This window comes from Culex pipiens, chromosome 2, assembly GCF_016801865.2.
Source record: "Culex pipiens pallens isolate TS chromosome 2, TS_CPP_V2, whole genome shotgun sequence".
NCBI lineage: Eukaryota > Metazoa > Arthropoda > Insecta > Diptera > Culicidae > Culex > Culex pipiens.
The window spans coordinates 22,823,060-22,839,855 of NC_068938.1; the positions used below are offsets into that span (position 1 = coordinate 22,823,060).

General features: G+C 35.9%; 2 protein-coding genes across 3 annotated transcripts; one reads left to right on the forward strand and one right to left on the reverse strand.

Annotated features, from left to right (window-relative positions):
- Nucleotides 1-1,935: 1,935 nt before the first annotated feature.
- Nucleotides 1,936-16,766, reverse strand: LOC120422394 (adenylate kinase isoenzyme 1). 2 transcript variants are annotated; one of them, XM_039585813.2, is made up of 7 exons: nt 16,546-16,766; nt 12,283-12,595; nt 7,871-7,984; nt 7,228-7,502; nt 7,079-7,163; nt 2,545-2,694; nt 1,936-2,476 (listed from the first exon to the last, which is right to left on the reverse strand). In XM_039585813.2, the coding sequence occupies exons 2-7, from the start codon at nt 12,283-12,285 to the stop codon at nt 2,387-2,389; spliced, it is 717 nt and encodes a 238-aa protein (XP_039441747.1). In that variant the 5' UTR covers nt 12,286-12,595; nt 16,546-16,766; the 3' UTR covers nt 1,936-2,386. The 2 variants fall into 2 exon arrangements, with proteins under 2 accessions (XP_039441747.1, XP_039441748.1); XM_039585814.2 differs by lacking the exon at nt 7,871-7,984 and having other exon boundaries at nt 16,546-16,761.
- Nucleotides 2,707-7,072, forward strand: LOC120422395 (uncharacterized). The gene is made up of 2 exons (XM_039585815.2): nt 2,707-3,096; nt 6,572-7,072. The coding sequence occupies exons 1-2, from the start codon at nt 3,050-3,052 to the stop codon at nt 7,065-7,067; spliced, it is 543 nt and encodes a 180-aa protein (XP_039441749.1). The 5' UTR covers nt 2,707-3,049; the 3' UTR covers nt 7,068-7,072.
- Nucleotides 16,767-16,796: the final 30 nt, after the last annotated feature.

A 16,796-nucleotide genomic window follows, 5' to 3' on the forward strand; every position in this document is an offset into this window, starting at 1 on the left:
GGGTCGCCAGAAAAGATTCATTTGGCATGCTATTGACAAATTATCACAAAAGTGTTCCAAATTTGTGGGTGTTCCGAATATGTGAGATGACTGTAGTGCAATTTCCAACCATTGTTGAATAAAATGTTAAACCCTTGGCTTGTACCCCTCTCTCTCCTTTTTAACCTTGGATACATAGTTAAAAAAATATTTGTAATGCAAATAATTAATCAAATAATTTTCAAAAATTCAAAACCATAATAAGATATTTAGAGCTTTGCTTGTAATTTTTTTTTTCAATAACGGAGCGTTCTTTTATTACGTAACGCAGTTGGGGGGAGGGGGGTTCGAAGGCCGTGTTACGCTGATTTTTTTGAAATTCGTAAGGAGAAATTCCATTCATTTATGCATTACGTAATAAAAGAACGCTCCCTAAGCTATAGCAAAAAAATCGACAACTATTGGTCCGATTTTTAATGCCCAAAAATATAAAATTCTTTAAAAGATTTTTCGATTCTGAGTTAGGCTGGCAAAAATTTTATTTAAAGTGTTTGTCAGGGGGCAAAAAAAAAATTTCAGCAATCAGCTGAAATCAAATTAAATTGCATTGCCCTGCGTTTAAAATCATTTTTAAAATGTTTGGGGTGATTTCAGCTTCATTTGAATTCTGGAAAATTTTCGATGTTTAGTATCGCAAAAAGTTTTTTTCGATAATATTTTTGTTTTCGTCAAATCTAACTTTTTTGAAAAATTATGATTGCAAAACAACTGAACAAGTGCAAAATACATTTTAAAACACTTTTGACTATGGCATGTTATTTTAATTTTAAAATTTTAAGCAACTGTACTAGAATAAAAAGCTTGGTAAAACGCATTCTTAAACACATTTTAATCCAAATATTGAAACCATGGCTTGTAATTTCAAATTTCAACCATTTTCTGGTCACAATCAGGCCTTTAAACAACCCCCTAAATTTTAGGAGCAGACCCGGATTTCCGCAAAGCATTCAAATTTTTGTATGGGAATTTGTATGGAAAATCCAACTTGTATGTTATTTGATTTTTGCAATATTCATTTTGCTTCCAGAGTTTTTTTCCAGAGTTCAAATTGAAGTAAGAATCACATTTTAAACCAATTTGCAACACTATTTGAGTGCCGAAAAGTACTTTAAGTAATGCAGTCGTGAAGTTTCTTACTTTTCCTGTCATTCTCGAACGACGAAACGGCTTATTTGTGTCTCTACCAAAAAAAAACAAAATCGAAAAGTAATACTTTTCAATAAAGCTCCCAAACAGACGCTAATAACTAAATTCATGCCATTTCAATAACAAATACTGTTAAAATAACAGAAAGTGCTATGGAATATTTTTGCAAAATCCATTTTTGCATAAGAGTTCCATAACAGTTTATGTTATCATAACAAAATTTGTTAACGGTCTGATATTGATTGAAAGCCAGAACAACTTGGGAAAACATTTTTTGTTATGGAAGAATACCTGAAACTGTTATTGGGATGATCGGATTAGTTGTTAAAATAACAAAAAATAATAACAAAGATTTGTTCGAAGAATAACTTAAAATGTTATTAGTCTGTTATTACAATAACAATCCAATAACAAAAAAATCATAACGGCGAATAACAAATCTTGTTATAAATAATATAAAATGTTATTGGCCTAGTATTTTCAAATATCAAAAAATGTTATTCTCAAGATATTTCCGTCTGCTCGGGCTGACGTACGACTTAGCTGAAAAAAATCTTTTTTTTTTGCAACTTGTTGCCTAGTAGGCCGTTTCGTCATTCGAAAGTGACAGGAAAGGTAAGGGGTTTCAAACCAGAAATGCAAAAAAAAAATATAATTTAGAAAAAAATACACTGGCTAAATTAAGATCATTTTATACGAAAAGTATGATAATTTTTTTCCTTCAAGAAAATCAAACACAAACCACCTAGACACATTTAAATTTTGCTTTATTAGAGTCAACAAGCTAACATAAATAAATGGTAATCTTTGGTAATTCTCATATTGCTTACATCAATAGAATCCGTACGACTTCAATATACACTAGAGTTACACTGAATGTAGAATTTTCGCTACGCTAAAAAACCGATTATTGTTTTTTCACTTTCGTGCGATTTTGTTTTATTTATTTCAAAACGGTTGGCCTTGCTTTCTGTAAGCGCGTCTTAGATTGCCTTAGGATTATCAAAACTTTCGTAAAATGTGAGTAAAGTTTAACTGTAGCTCGCTTATTGTGTAACGTTTCTCAAAAGCTGGTGCAACTCAGCACTTTGTGCACCAATGAAACTCCAGCAGCAGCACCCGTGTTTGTGGTTTTTAAAATTGTTGTGATGGTTTGGTTGGTTACATTTAAATTTATTTAGGTCGAGTTTGGTTGCGCAACTTAGGCCTTTTTACCCTTCTTGGCGAGCAGCTCGTCGATGGACTTTTCCACTTCGGCGAAAATCTCCTCCGGGGCACGTTCGGCGTTGATCTGTGCGAAAATATTGCACATGTTAATGAGTTTGTAATAAATATTCATAATCCGTAAAAGATACTCACTCGTCGCAGCTGGGTCGGGTACTGAACCAGAATCTTTTCGGTGTTCTCCCGAAAGGTGGCAATTCGGGTCTTGAGCGTTTCCTCGTTGTCGTCGGCACGAACCGTGGCCGATTCGGAGGCGCGCTTCATGATACGGGCCACCAGCGTTTCCTGCACAAAAAAAAAACACAGAAATCAGTTAACGTGCACTTGTCTATGGCCTGGTTATTGCACGAAAGCAGCATTCTTACATAGTTTCTCCAAACATACTTTAGAAGGGTGTCTGCCGCCCCTCGAAAGTGAAAAACAAGTCACGAAACACGTGTCACGTGTTAATTGATGGGTAGAAATCGAATTTTGGTTGGTTGTACTGCAAACAGCTGATTTATTGCCAAAAAAACTAGTTTGGAACTGCATCGTCATTCTAGTAGTGAACTTGGCTGCATTCACAAGTGCCTGCACCGTTGTCTTTTTGTATTTTGGTGACTTTTTGTGGGTGAAAATAAATCAATACATTGCACTGAGGATGGCAGTTTGGGGCAAGATCAAAATCACCAGTAGTGGAAAGAACACGTAAGTTAAATTTAAAAAAAATAATTTTGTGCAAATTCGAATATTTGTGGACAAATGCATTTCAAATTTGTATATTCGACAGGTTGAAAAAGGTTAGAAACTTTTTCGCGTCTAACGAGTCCATAAATACTGTAAAAATTGGCAATACCATTTCTAAAGCCAAGATGTTTAGTTGTAAGAATAACAAATAAAACGTGAAATTCTACAAATAAAAAAGAGCAAATTTTGTTAACTGTAAGACAAAGTTTGATCGTTTCAATTTTTTTGGTTATGTTTACTCTGAGTACATTAAGATAAACAAATTAAAAATATTTTTCTTCAACAAAGTCGCTGAAAATCGATGGATTCATCATTAATAAAGTGATCAAAAGACTGTTCAAACAAGTTTGAAATTGAGGAGATCTGGCAACCCTGTCTGTAGTCATGACTACTTAAGTGATATGCATGTAGTTTTTTGATGCCGGGTCCCAATTATCAGTGTGAAATCTATGACAGGATTCATCATCAGATCTACCATTGTATAGGTAATTGAAAGACCATTCAAATTAGTCTAAAATTTTGAAGATCTGGCAACCCTGTCTCAAGCTGTGACCACTTAAGTACCACACAAATATTTATGTACTTTTTAAGTTGAAACTTTTGTTTTCACCAAGTTTTCTGAGTACCGTAAACCTTTGATTAACTTTGATAGATCTAAAGATTTTTTTCCGCAAAACGAAGAGTTTGAAATGGTATGTAATCATACTTACAGTGGTAGAGAAGTGGTCAAAGTACTTCAAGAAAATGTTTCCGTAACATTTTGAAAATTTTATAAAGTTAGCTAACGATAATCAAAAAAATGTTTATAAATATCATTACTTTATTAATTTAAAGTGTCATAAATTTCTCAATGAAAATTATAAAATGGAATGCATTTTCGGATTCTTTGGAAAATTTTCCACTAGGAGAAGATAAAATTAGATTGAAAAACAATTTGGAGAAATTTCCAAATTATTATCCAGTAGAACAAATTCCCAATAAAATGTGAAAACTTTTGATTCGTGCTTCGAATTCAGCTGAAAATGCAATATGAATCGACCATTTAAAAACACATTTAGTTTCAAAGAATTTTGAACAAAATTCTGACTTTTTCACAATTTTACCTATAATTTATATGTGTTTTTATTTTTTAAAAAAGCTTATGAACTTAGTTAACTTAATAAAAACCAGTCATGCTTTTGAACGGGTTCTCCGTTCGTTCAAGTTCACACAGCAACACGAAAAATAACAGCTCCGAGAACGAACGCTCGTCTCTAAGAAACGTTCGTTCAGTAGGCTTTTTTAAAACGCACGGAGAACCCAGTTCAGAACTCCAACATTTTCCTTAGATAAGACCTCAGTAGACTAGCCAAACTTCACTGGCTTTAAATCATCCGTTTACATGGCAGTACTGCTAGCTTACTGGTAACAAATAGGTTTAGTAATCAGAGGTAGTGAGTTCGAATCTCTTTTTTTCCTGAACATGAATAGCATGAACAAATTTTTAAATCACGGTGACAATACGATACGATTTCGCCTCCATTTTAGTTGGAGGTGCATTCAGATGATTTTTGCCTTTGAACCGTTTCTTTTTAGTCTCCCTAGCCTAGGTGGAGTTTCCCTTGATTTGTATAAAATGTAATTTCAATTTTCGTCAAAATTCGGATCCCAACCAAATAAAAAAAAAATTGTAAAAAATTGAGATTCGAACTCACGTCCTTAAAATACTGTACTTGCATGTTACCACCGAGCTAACTAAGCTCTATACAAATCGTCCTATTGAATGTTTATTTAAGTTAAACAGTTGCCATAGAGAGCCTCTGGCTACAGGCGGTTCACAGAACGCGTTCCAAGCTTTGAAGAGAACGGCACGAAAAAGTGACGTTCTGTTTTTGGAACGAAAAGCAATGGTTCCTGCGCAGGGGGTTCAGTTCATTTTGAAGAATGAGAACGAACGCAGAACGGGTTCCGTTCAAATTGCATGACTGATAAAAACAATGTTATTTTTTCTTAAAAACTATCATGTGATGGTACATTTGTTGTAAAAATAACATTTGAACAATTAGTATCCGATTTAACAAGAAAAACTATGACTTTCAAAGTCACCCCGGAATTCAAAATAAGAATTTTCAACGCAAGTTTTGTTTAAACACTTTTGAAAAACTTTTTTTAAAGAAATAGTGCATGGATCTTGTGTGGCCTAACCCAGTACATGTTTTAAAAGTAGGTAAAAAAACTTACCAGTATCAATGTCACACCGGTTTTCGATACTTAATTGTATTCAAAGAATTCACTGATTACATGTCAATTATTTCTGGATCTTTTATCTAAGGAGTGCGAAAAGTACCAACCATAGGTAGATGAAGTTAATTTTTAAGTGTAAAATCGTATAGGACTTTACACATTTTTCTAAAGTGTTACATTAGGTTTTTTTGGTATCATTCTATGAAAAATCGTCCATTTGTGAAAAAAATCATCAATGGAAAATTGCCATAGCAGGAAATACCATTTTTTTTCAAAAAGCTGACATTTTTTTCTATAATTCATCTATGAAAAATAGAAGAATGGTATTTTCGTTCCTTCGCCAGTCAAGTATGAAGTAAAAATGAAAAGAAAGTTTTATAAGTATTTATCACTCAATTTATTTATGTCGATGTCACTGAAACTGAACTGAATTTTGAATGTAAAAAAAAATATTTTTGAAATTCTCATATCTCGTCAAAAAGATATATTTTTTTAATTATTTAGATAAGCTGTAAAAAATAATACAGCCATAAATTCAATATAACACCCTTTTAAAAAGTTAAAAATTTTCGAAATGATTTTTTAAGGGATCAGGAAAAATTACAATGTCCCGCCCGTGTGGATCAATCGGACCGCGCACTGGACTCACAATCCAGAGGTCGCCGGTTCGAATCCCGCGGCGGGCGCTCTAAAATTCTTTGTGTAAATATGGGTATTCGGCGCCGTCGCTCCGTGCCATACTTTCATACACTTAGGAGCCCAGGGCGGCGAAGTCCTTGTAGATAAAAGGAAGACACTAGTGGTTGGTACTAGCAATGGTGGCCGACAGCTATAAAGTCAACTTCGTTTTTTTTTTCGTCTTCGGAAAAATTACAAAAAAAAATATTGAAAATCGGACCATTATTTTCTGTGATGTCGCCATTTGAAAATTTAGTGCTGTTTTGGTGCTACTTGGAAAAAACATATTTTATTGTGTCGAAAACGGAACACTTTTCAGAAAATGTGTGAAGTCCTTTTCGACTGTAGATTCGATTTTACATAAAATAACGATTCAAAAAAAGAACGAAATTCGTGTTTTTCCAAAATATTACGATTTGAAAAAAAATCTTTCTTTGTGGCTCAAAAGATGCAATATTTTGTTTTCCTTCAACGAAAAAAAAAAATGCAAAACGCAATGCTAGTCCTAAAAACTGCTAAATTCGCATCTTTTCAGTGCTTCTATCCAACCTGCACCGATCTTGAGATTTTCCGAAACCCTAGCCAATGCGCTGGGAAATCGCAAAGCCAAGTACAAGGACGTCTCGAAGGACCTCAACAAATTGATCAACAAGGAAGAGGAAGAGTCTCCGATCGCAGCGAAGCCCCCTTTCGACGTAGAGCGCATTAAGCTGGTGATGCAGCGAATAATTCGGCAGCAGTTTAACCTCAAGGACGAGGACGGAGATCCCATCAAATACGTTTACAACCCGGCCAAGAATCTCGAGTTGAGTCAGAAGATTGCAAAGGCGATTCAGGACAGGGTGCGATCTTACAACTACTCGCGGTATAGAATAGTGAGCTTTTGTTCGGTAATCGAGAAGGAAAATCAGGGCATCAGTTACAAAATGAAGTACGCCATCGATCCGTACTTGGACAACTACGCGCAGTATGTGCATGACATGGCCAAGTTTTGGGTAATTGCCACCGTGCTGCTGGTGCACAAGGATTAGAGTATACTTACGTTCGAACATTCAAAGTACAGAACGATGTCCACCGGCGCGATGAACTTTTCAAATTCCGGTCCCTGGGCAGGCTCACGAGGGTAGCTGAAAGCACATTAAAATAACTTTATAAGTATTCCATCTAGAACAAATATCGACTCCCACTCACCCATCGATCAGATAGCCGACGGTGCCGCCGAGCGCCTTCGTCATGGCCGCCTCCAGCAGCTTCAGCACGGTTTCGTTCGACACCAGCAGGCCCTTCTTCATCATCTCCTGCAGCTCCTTGCCCTGGTCCGAGCCGGACGCGACCTCATCGCGCAGCAGATCGCCGGTGCTAAAGTGCGAAAAGTTGTACTTGGCCACGATTTTCTCGCACTGGGTGCCCTTGCCGCAGCCGGGACCGCCCAGCACCCAGATGATTGGCACGTTCGAGTCACGAATCTGGAACGGGCATATTTTGGGGGGGTTTGGAATAATAAGTTATGCACGTGAAACATCAAAATTTAGTGTGTTCTTTTGTAGTGTCTGAAGCTGGCAGTTAGGAATTAGGGCACGTATGTTAAGCCTTGAAGCAAGTTATGGGCGTTTTTAGGTCATACAATGTAGGCAATTTGTAGCCAACAGCTGAAATCAATGTTGAAGCCATTTGGTATCGGAAAATCAAGTTGCATGATAACCAGAGAGAGAGAGAGATAGCGCACGTTACTAGCTTAGTACGATTAAATAGCTGTACTTGTTTTTGACTTATTTGTTGTACTACATCAAAATCATTCGCTTCCGACAGTTGGCCTCATCATCATGCAACTTACAATTTCGCCGGCTGCCGTTGGTGTCTGGGCTGCGGAAGTGCCAGGGCTGGTTCCGCCGCCAGCGGCTTTCTGCTTGGACTCATGCTCCATCGCCATCTGGTGACACATGAATAACTGCCATGCGCAGCAGTAATGAGCGGCGGTGGCGGCGAAGTGAATTGTAATGGGCATGTGATGTTTTTGTGGATTTGTTTGGTGAGGTGTTTTCAACAAGAGGACAGATTCGGAGTGACAAGAGCAGGCACATGACGCAAGTTGTGACAGGGGGAAACAAAATAAGTTAGGTTCACCAGCGAGAAATGGAACTGTACAGATGGTTCATGGGTTTGTAAGAGCTGTTATTTTATTTGCCTGTATTTGTATCAATTTTTCATATTTTGCATTAAATCCAATGTTTTTGTTGCCCACTTAGGTGCTTTCATGTTAAGCTCTATAGAAAATGTTTTCTTTAAAAAAGAAATGATTCAAAACATATTCAATTTATTCATAAATTGGACATCACAATTAAATTTTAAAAGGTTTCAAAAGGATTTATAAAACGTTAAAGGTTTCAAAAGTTAATTGAATGAAAATAATCATTTCCCTAAACTTAGATTGCAATAATATTCGAAAAGTAAAATATTATAAATTACGTAAATAACGGAAAATGTCCAACAGTTCAAAACAGGTTGGATTTTTTAGATCCCTTCGGATCTTCTTGAAAATTTTTGCAATTTAATTCAAATCAAATCATCAAATCTGGGCCAAATTTAAGCAAATTAGGTCAGGGGAAAGTTCAATAAAACGATGCTCAAAGTTTAAAGCTCTTAATATGGATTATTTTTTTGAAACTACAAGATTACATGTTTTTAAGAAATTGCTTATTAAAGAAAAAGAAATAAGAAACTAAACATCAACACACCAACGAACAGGCAGAAGCTGCATAACGATTGAAAATCTAACGAATGATTATTTTTTTAAACCTATAGGCTGTTGCAAATACTTTTCAAGGTTTATGTAGCCCTCTCCCCTTCAAAATTAGTCCGAAAAATCAGGGGTAAAAAATTATTAAAAAAAACAGAATGCGTAACGTGATTTTCGAATGCTCCCAACTGCTACTCACTACTACAAGTGCACTATTGCTGTAAACATAAACAAAGTAAAAGGCTTTGTTCAAGCTCAAACGTGACATATTTATTGCTGCTGAAGTGACTTGTTTTATAACACTTTGGAAACATTTTGGAAAGTTTTCGCTGAATAATTGATTGCTTTGCGCATTTTTTGTTCGTAGACTCAACGATGGGCGGCCAAAAGGTGCTTTTTTTTATTTTCCACATGACAAAAAAATTGCGTCAGAATTTGGTGGAATTTTGTGAACGAGAAAAACAACCGAATGAAAGTTCCGAGATTATGTATTAGGGTGGGTACGTTTTTCAAAAAGTTCTCGGATCAAGTTTTAGTATGGTTCCCCTTGTAGGGCATGCCCATAGGGACTTTCATGCCAAATATCAGCTCATTTGGTTGTAAACTGGCTGCGCGCATCAGGGTTAAAGTTTACATGGGAATTACTATGGGAAATTGGAACTTTTTGTTCAAACGCTCCTATAGGTCTGGGAAAATCACGCGCCAACTTCTGGTATGGTCAGGCCTATGGGGAATGGTCTGGAGAACACTTTTCCCGAAGAGAGCATATGGATTCGTTGTCCCTAGACCTGGCGCATCGGCAAACAATCCGATGTCTCCGGAATCAACGGTTTTCCCTCAAAAAGCATCAAATTTTCCTTAGCATGCTATGAAAGCTCGATGAACACCGCGACGCCATACGTCAGGCAGCTACCACGTGGTTGAAATATTTGCAAAAAAAATACAAATTTGCTATGCAAAGATTCTGAATTCGACTAAATAATATCAGGATTATTCGAACTGATCACTTTCTAGTGAAAAGAAGGTTTGCAATTAAATATTCCAGCCGTTTCTCACCCACGTGGTAGCTGCCTGACGTATGGCGTCGCGGTGTTTATCGAGCTTTCATAGCATGCTAAGGAAAATTTGATGCTTTTTGAGGGAAAACCGTTGATTCCGGAGACATCGGATTGTTTGCCGATGCGCCAGGTTTAGGAACAACGAATCCATATACTCTCTTCGGGAAAAGTGTTCTCCAGACCATTCCCCATAGGCCTGACCATACCAGAAGTTGGCGCGTAATTTTCCCAGACCTGTGGGAGCGTTTGAACAAAAAGTTCCGATTTTCCATAGTAATTCCCATGTAAACTTTAACCCTGATGCGCGCAGCCAGTTTACAACCAAATGAGCTGATATTTGGCATGAAAGTCCCTATGGGCATGCCCTACAAGGGAAACCATACTAAAACTTGATCCGAGAACATTTTTGAAAAACGTACCCACCCTATTATGTATCTTTGTATCTTAAGATTTGTTGACTTCGAATACCTCAAAAGCTCGAGTCATTTTTTTAATGCTGACAAAATAAATTATAGATCGATTACAATACTTGCCACTTCTTGGTATCATTTTTAAAACAGTAAATTGGTTCCGCTTTGACAGTTCTAAATTGAGGCCCATCTGCTTCCAATGAGAAAGTTAAGAACACAGAAATTTGAAATGATGAATATGAACGAAAAATCAAAGTCGCTCGAGGCGGGGTTCGATCCTCCGTCCTTTGGATTGGTTAGCAAAAATGCTAACCACTAGGCCATGAGGACTTGGTGAGCGGGGACTGGAATTATGAATACTGTTACAGTACCTTTTCTTACTTTTTTTTTATTTATCGACAAATTTTCATTCGAAAATAATAAGTAAAACAAAGTAACAAAGTTGGGCATTTGTTTTGTTTTTGCAAATGCTTTTTTTGAATATTTGTTCAAATTATTTGTATGTGAAAAATAGGGTCCTGATAAAATTTGAAAAAAAACAGTTCCTCAGAATTCCACTTTCGAACTATTTAAATTTTTCAAGTTTCATTCTTTTCCTTATTCGTGTCTTACGTGTGGCTCACGACTCTACGGCAAGATGCCAAAGTGGCCCGCGAGTTTCAGCTGGCTGAGTACCACTGTTTTTCAACTAACAGATTTCTTGAAGTTTAAATCGCTTTCTTAAATAATTTACTTCCCGTTTAAAAAAAAATAATGAAATCATAAAAGTCTTTCTTCACGTCTTTAAAATTATTAAGAAGAGCTAATGCCAAATATTGAAATATCAACCCTTTTATGGCAATAGCAAGTGGGGTAAAATGGACATTGGAAATCCTGCTCTGTTGCATTTGAAAGATCTTGGTCAGTATGTGTAATATAGATTGCGAATTAAAAAAAATGAGTTTTCATGTTAAGAACATTTTGACAAATGTAAGTTATTTCAATTAACTAGGAATTTTTTCTGCAAGAACCTTTTAACATCGATTACATTTTCCCTGTAGACGTACAAGAAAGAATTTTATGGTCAAATTGATTTTTCAAGTGAGGAAGGCAAAACAAATGTAAACTAACTTAGAAATTAGTCCACTTTAATTATATGTACCAACACATAATTTTTTTTAATATCAATTTTCTTGGCTGTCATAAATGAAACGCTGATCTTAATATCAATATCAAACCTGAAGTGACAAATTTCAAACCTAATTGCCAATTATCAAAATCAGGCCACCATCAAAATAAATAAACACCCTCAACCACTTCACATCCAATCACATTTGCTCAATCCATCAACAAAGTATAAAACCGAAATACCCCAAATTATCACAAGCGCCAAATTCGTCACGATGAGACACAAAAGTTTATTCTTCTTTTTTTTTCTCTCTAGTCAAATCTGTGTCAAAAATATTTTTTCGCCTCATCTCCCGCGAAAAATTACTACCCTCGGTGTGTGGGATCACGGCGTGTGACGGCAACACACACTTAATTTCACGAACCAGCTTTTCACTAGGAGGGGGAAGTGCACGAAAATCGTGAACCATTTAATCAGCCTGGCCCACCGCCCGTCCGTCAACAGAGGCCAGGTTGTACTTGTTCTTGGGAGGTTATTTTTAGGTTTTTTAACTGTAACAAACTCAATTACACGGTGACTTGATATCCTGCAAAGTGAGGACTGCCTTACCTTGAACTCAAAGGTCAAGGATGGGAGGAAGATACATGTTGTAAAACAGCAAGAGTAATGAAAATGAATCTAGCTTTAGGTAATTGGCTTTAAGATGTTCATAAGTCCTGTCTCTCATAATATGAACGCACTCGTTACGCAAGCGTTGACTTTAGCGTAATTGTCGTAAATTTCCTTGGCAAATCTCCAGCGCGAATCGTTCTTCAGCTCTCACAAACCATGCTTCACACTCTTCGGCTTACATAAGTCTTCCAAAGTCAGTTCTACAAAACAGTTCACAAACGCACTTTTTCGCACGGTTCCGGAAGTCCGGCGACCACTTACCATGATTACAAGCTTGATTAGACCAGCCTTCTGCACGTAATCCGTAGGTAATACTGAGAAGCTTCAACCGACCGATATTTGTTTGCAGCAGCTTGCACAGGCCACAGTCACAGGCGTTTAGTTGAGAGTTGAGAGATGGATATGTGTGTGGACTTAGTAAATCGCGGCTTATGCCGAGCTAGAGAGTCTTGGGCAGTGCAGTGTAGCGGCGGTAGAGCATGTGTGAATCTTCTTTTTTACCCACTCTCTCTCTCTCCTTCGCGAATGGTCAAGTCTCAGCTGTGGTCGTCGTGGTGGAATAGCTTGCGGTAATCTGCAAATGTTTGTATTCTAGGGTTAGAGATCAACATTGTTACTTGAAATTGTTAACTTAAAACAGCTCAAAATCAAAAACAGAGAGTGTCAACAAAAACTGAATCTACCCTATTTATACAGAGTCGACATGTGCGTGCTCAAGTGTAAACAGAGGTCTTTTTATTTTAGTCCTCCTATCAAACCCACACGGCATTTGTTGTAGGCGTACACTGTTTATCTCACGTTTGATTCTATTATGTTTTGCTCGCTTTTTCATGAAGACAAATGGCTCAGAATGTAAAAAAGAGACATTCATTTATCATAATTTGAAGTTTGAATAACTTTTTAACATTTTTTTTTTAATTTAAGTGGTATTAGAATATTTGGTGCTACTTTCATTTTATTTTTAGATGAGGTATCTATTTACGTTTGGTTGGATCTAATATGAACACAACGTCATAAAATATTTGATTACTTTGTGAATATCTATGTATAATCCATTGCCAGGATTTAGAGAAAAAAAAAATGCGAAAAAAACAATCATATTTCGGTATACCACTTGAACTTAAAGTACCATGCTTCTCCATCGAAATGTACATTTGCTGGAGACGCATGGTGCTTTATGTTCAATTGATTTACCGAGCTCCGATATTTTTTTTTTACAAAAAGACATATCTCAGAACCCTGACAATGGAAATTCACCGTTTTCGGATGCATTGCATCCTGAAACATCATTGAAAAATATTTTCATTTCTGAGCTTTTTGCACTCGAGATTTTCAAATCAGCAAACAGAGTTTTTGCATTGCGTGCTTTATTTGTTTATTTTTTAAAGTCAAATGTTAAAACGCGTTTTTCTCGAGGCGTCAAGAGGTTGTTGCAAAAATATATTGAAGTTAGAAAAATATTCCATTTTTTATCTTTAACAGTAATTTGCAAAAGCTATGAGAAAAGTCAAACCAATCTCGGAGGTTTGTGACACATTTTAAAGGGCTTTCAAAAACCATTCGAATGCAACTAAAAGAGGTTAAATTGATGAAGTATTGCAAAAATGCAAGCAATTTTATAAGATTTTTTTATGATTTTTTGACCTCAAACTTTGATGTTCGTTTCACCCCACTTCAATTTGTCATGTTTGGTATGCATTCATCTCATGTATAGACAAACAAATCTAACAAATTCTACAAAAACTGCCTAATAATTATTTCTTAGAAATATTCTCAGACTTATGACTTCTACTTACTTCAATTATCTAGAATGTTTTTTTTTTTTCTTTTTCCACTTACATAAGTTTTAATCTTTTTTATTAGCTTTTTTGCTTTTAGACCACAGACATAAACTTAGAAACACGATTTTGTTATGAATTGAGTCCTAAAACTGAGAATAAATTTGCGATTTTATTGTTTACAAAGATAAAGCTTATTTTTCTGAGTAAAATAACACTTTTTACAAACGCAACGGGAGATTCTACTTGACAGCTCGTTCCAAAGGGGCCATAGTTGATCCATCAAAAAAATGTTGTCTTGTCAATTTATTAATTTTTTGCATTAAATTGAAAATAGTGATCAGACATGGTTTTTAATCGTGTTCTTAATGTTGTACATAAAAGTTGACATAGGTCTTTAGGACCCTATTCTTAGATATGGTTGAAATCCATGGGTGCTTTGATATTTTTTTCTTCATATTAGGGGGAGAGGGGGTAATATGCACTGTGAATTCTCAACCATAACAGCATTTCTGTGGAATAATTTTGTTAGATGTTCTAAAAAAACTATTATTCTTCGTCATCCATGTGAAAAAAAGTGTTGAAAACCCTCAAACATTTTTTATTCATTTCAAACAATCATGCGGGGCAATATGTACCACAACATTGGGGCAAAATGCACCGGGTAAAATCAGTTTTCACTAGTCACCACTAGATGACACCACTGTTTTTACAAAGAAGCATCACAGCGGTGCATTTTGCCCCAACCACGCTTTTTGCATAAAATTCAACTAAAAATACTTTTTTAAATGATTTTGAACTCATCTATCTATAGAATAATGAAGATTTAGCAAAAACTATGGGGTGCATTTTGCCCAGGGGGTGCATATTCCCCCTCTCCCCCTTCCCATAGAGAATTTGCAGCAAAACTAAATGACGCGTGTCGCCACCTATGAACAAATAGCGTAAACCTATGATTTTTAGAAAAAATGTGTTTTTTCCTTCCTAACCAACATTTTTATAAAACTTATGCCGGATTCGGATGAGAAAAATTATTTCCAACAATTTGGTGTATAACTTTCCAATATTTGTTTGATTTTTCTATGAGAAAACTGTAGATTTAGAAAAAGATAGTAATTTGGACTATTTGGCAAGCAAGTCTGTCAAAAATCAATACAAATTGTTGAATATACGTTAACACATCTGTTATCAACTATATAACTGTTTATTTCATTGGTATATACGGGGAAACTCATTTTTTCGTGTTCCAAAACATGTTTTTTAAAGAAAAAGGTCACAAATTTTTGCGCGCCCAAAAGTTGATGTTCATTATTCTAAAGCAAAAAATTTTTCTCGTCTTTTGCAACCAGTTTCATTAAGATTGATGCAGGGAATCATGAGAAATAAGCGATTTTGTTCTTCAATCCAGCAGAAAGGAATACGATTTTTGGCAAGTAACCTCATTTTGGCGCCACCTACATTTGAAACACAGTCACGCTGCAAAACCTCAATACCCTACAAATTTTTATCGGTAAACTTCAAAATGTCAATGGAAATAGAACAGCAATTACCTGAAATCGATAAAAATGCTTAACCAAAATTATTTTTCATTCACTTTGGATCATTCTGAATCATTTTAAATTATACTAAACCAGGAGAAATCTCGAAAATGATTAAATTTTTAGATTCAATTAAATTTTTAAATTAAATTTAATTGATACCCTCATTTTACACGGTTACAATTGTTTGCAATATATCACAAACAACTGTAACCGTGTTAAATGAGTGTACACAGACAAAAAAGAGTTCCCAATATCGTGAACACGCGTTCATGAAAATGCTAACCACGAACAAAAAACGTACCATGAGATTTGAACACTTTGTTCGTGGTTCCCATTTTCATGAACGCTTGTTCACGATATTGGGAACTCTTTTTTCTCCGTGTATCAATGCCTTTTTTATCCAAAACTACGGACTCTGCGACTATTTTTCAACTTCAATTCAATTTGTGTTTTTATTAGATTTTAGCAGTTCTGTTCCAGGATGTTACATTTGCAATTCAGAGATTTGGAGAACCTTTCAACTGAGATCAATTTATAAGCCTTTACATGGAGAGTATATATTTCTACGTTTAGATTTTGCTAGCTGAGTGCTTTTAAGAAACTGCGGCTATTTTTTTTAAGTTATTTATTCATTCTTTGAAAAACCACAGCCAGATGAATATCACCCTTGAAACGTGCTGTTATCACCCACAAACACTGCCTATTGAGATGAGAGCAGCGATAAGGCCGGGGCTTTGGGTTACGACGGCGGCATTAGCATGAAATAGCATTTATTCCAATTCAATTAGGTAACTGATAACAACGCTCGGCAAGGTCATGGTTACAACAGTGGCCAAAATAATATGATTTTTGTATTAAAAGCTTTAGAAACAAAAATCATGTAGTACTCGCTCAAATTTCAAGACATCAAAATATCCATCCAGACAGTATGGGGACATTGATATCGATTTAACATGCTATCATTAAAATCCTCAATCAGAACGTCCTTCACTGCGATTGTCAACACTGCTGGAAGGTTCTAACAAATTATACACCTTTTGAACTAATATTTGTTATATTCTCAGAAGAACCCGCCATCACCCGATGTTTCCACTAGAAAATCACTATAATTGTAACTAAAACTTCGCCGGACCAAAGTTCCCAATACCTGATTAAGTTTCAACCTTCGTGCTAAGCTACTTAATGAAAAAATCATGAATACAAACCTTCTCCTGTGGGAAAAATCTCAGCTGCCGACGATGACCCACATTTACGCGACGACAAACACGAACTTCGAAGCTTACAAATGACTAGGCCTGACTAAAAATTTTTGGAGCGATTTTGCTCTGAATTATTCAGCTATCCTCAAACTAGCGGTTATGCGAAAATATTTGTTTTGGTTTTGGCCGCGTCGACCCTCTCGCGTATTTGCGTGCTGCGAACTCACTTGCTGAGAAATGAATGAGCAGAACGAACC

Coding starts and splice junctions, on each gene's coding strand:
- LOC120422395 (XM_039585815.2), top strand. CDS start 3,050: ATGGCAGTTTGGGGCAAGATCAAAATCACCAGTAGTGGAAAGAACAC. Junction 3,097..6,571: donor ACCAGTAGTGGAAAGAACAC/GTAAGTTAAATT, acceptor GCATCTTTTCAG/TGCTTCTATCCAACCTGCAC.
- LOC120422394 (XM_039585813.2), bottom strand. Junction 7,164..7,227: donor GTCGGCTATCTGATCGATGG/GTGAGTGGGAGT, acceptor ATGTGCTTTCAG/CTACCCTCGTGAGCCTGCCC. Junction 2,695..7,078: donor TGTACTTTGAATGTTCGAAC/GTAAGTATACTC, acceptor TTTTTTGTGCAG/GAAACGCTGGTGGCCCGTAT.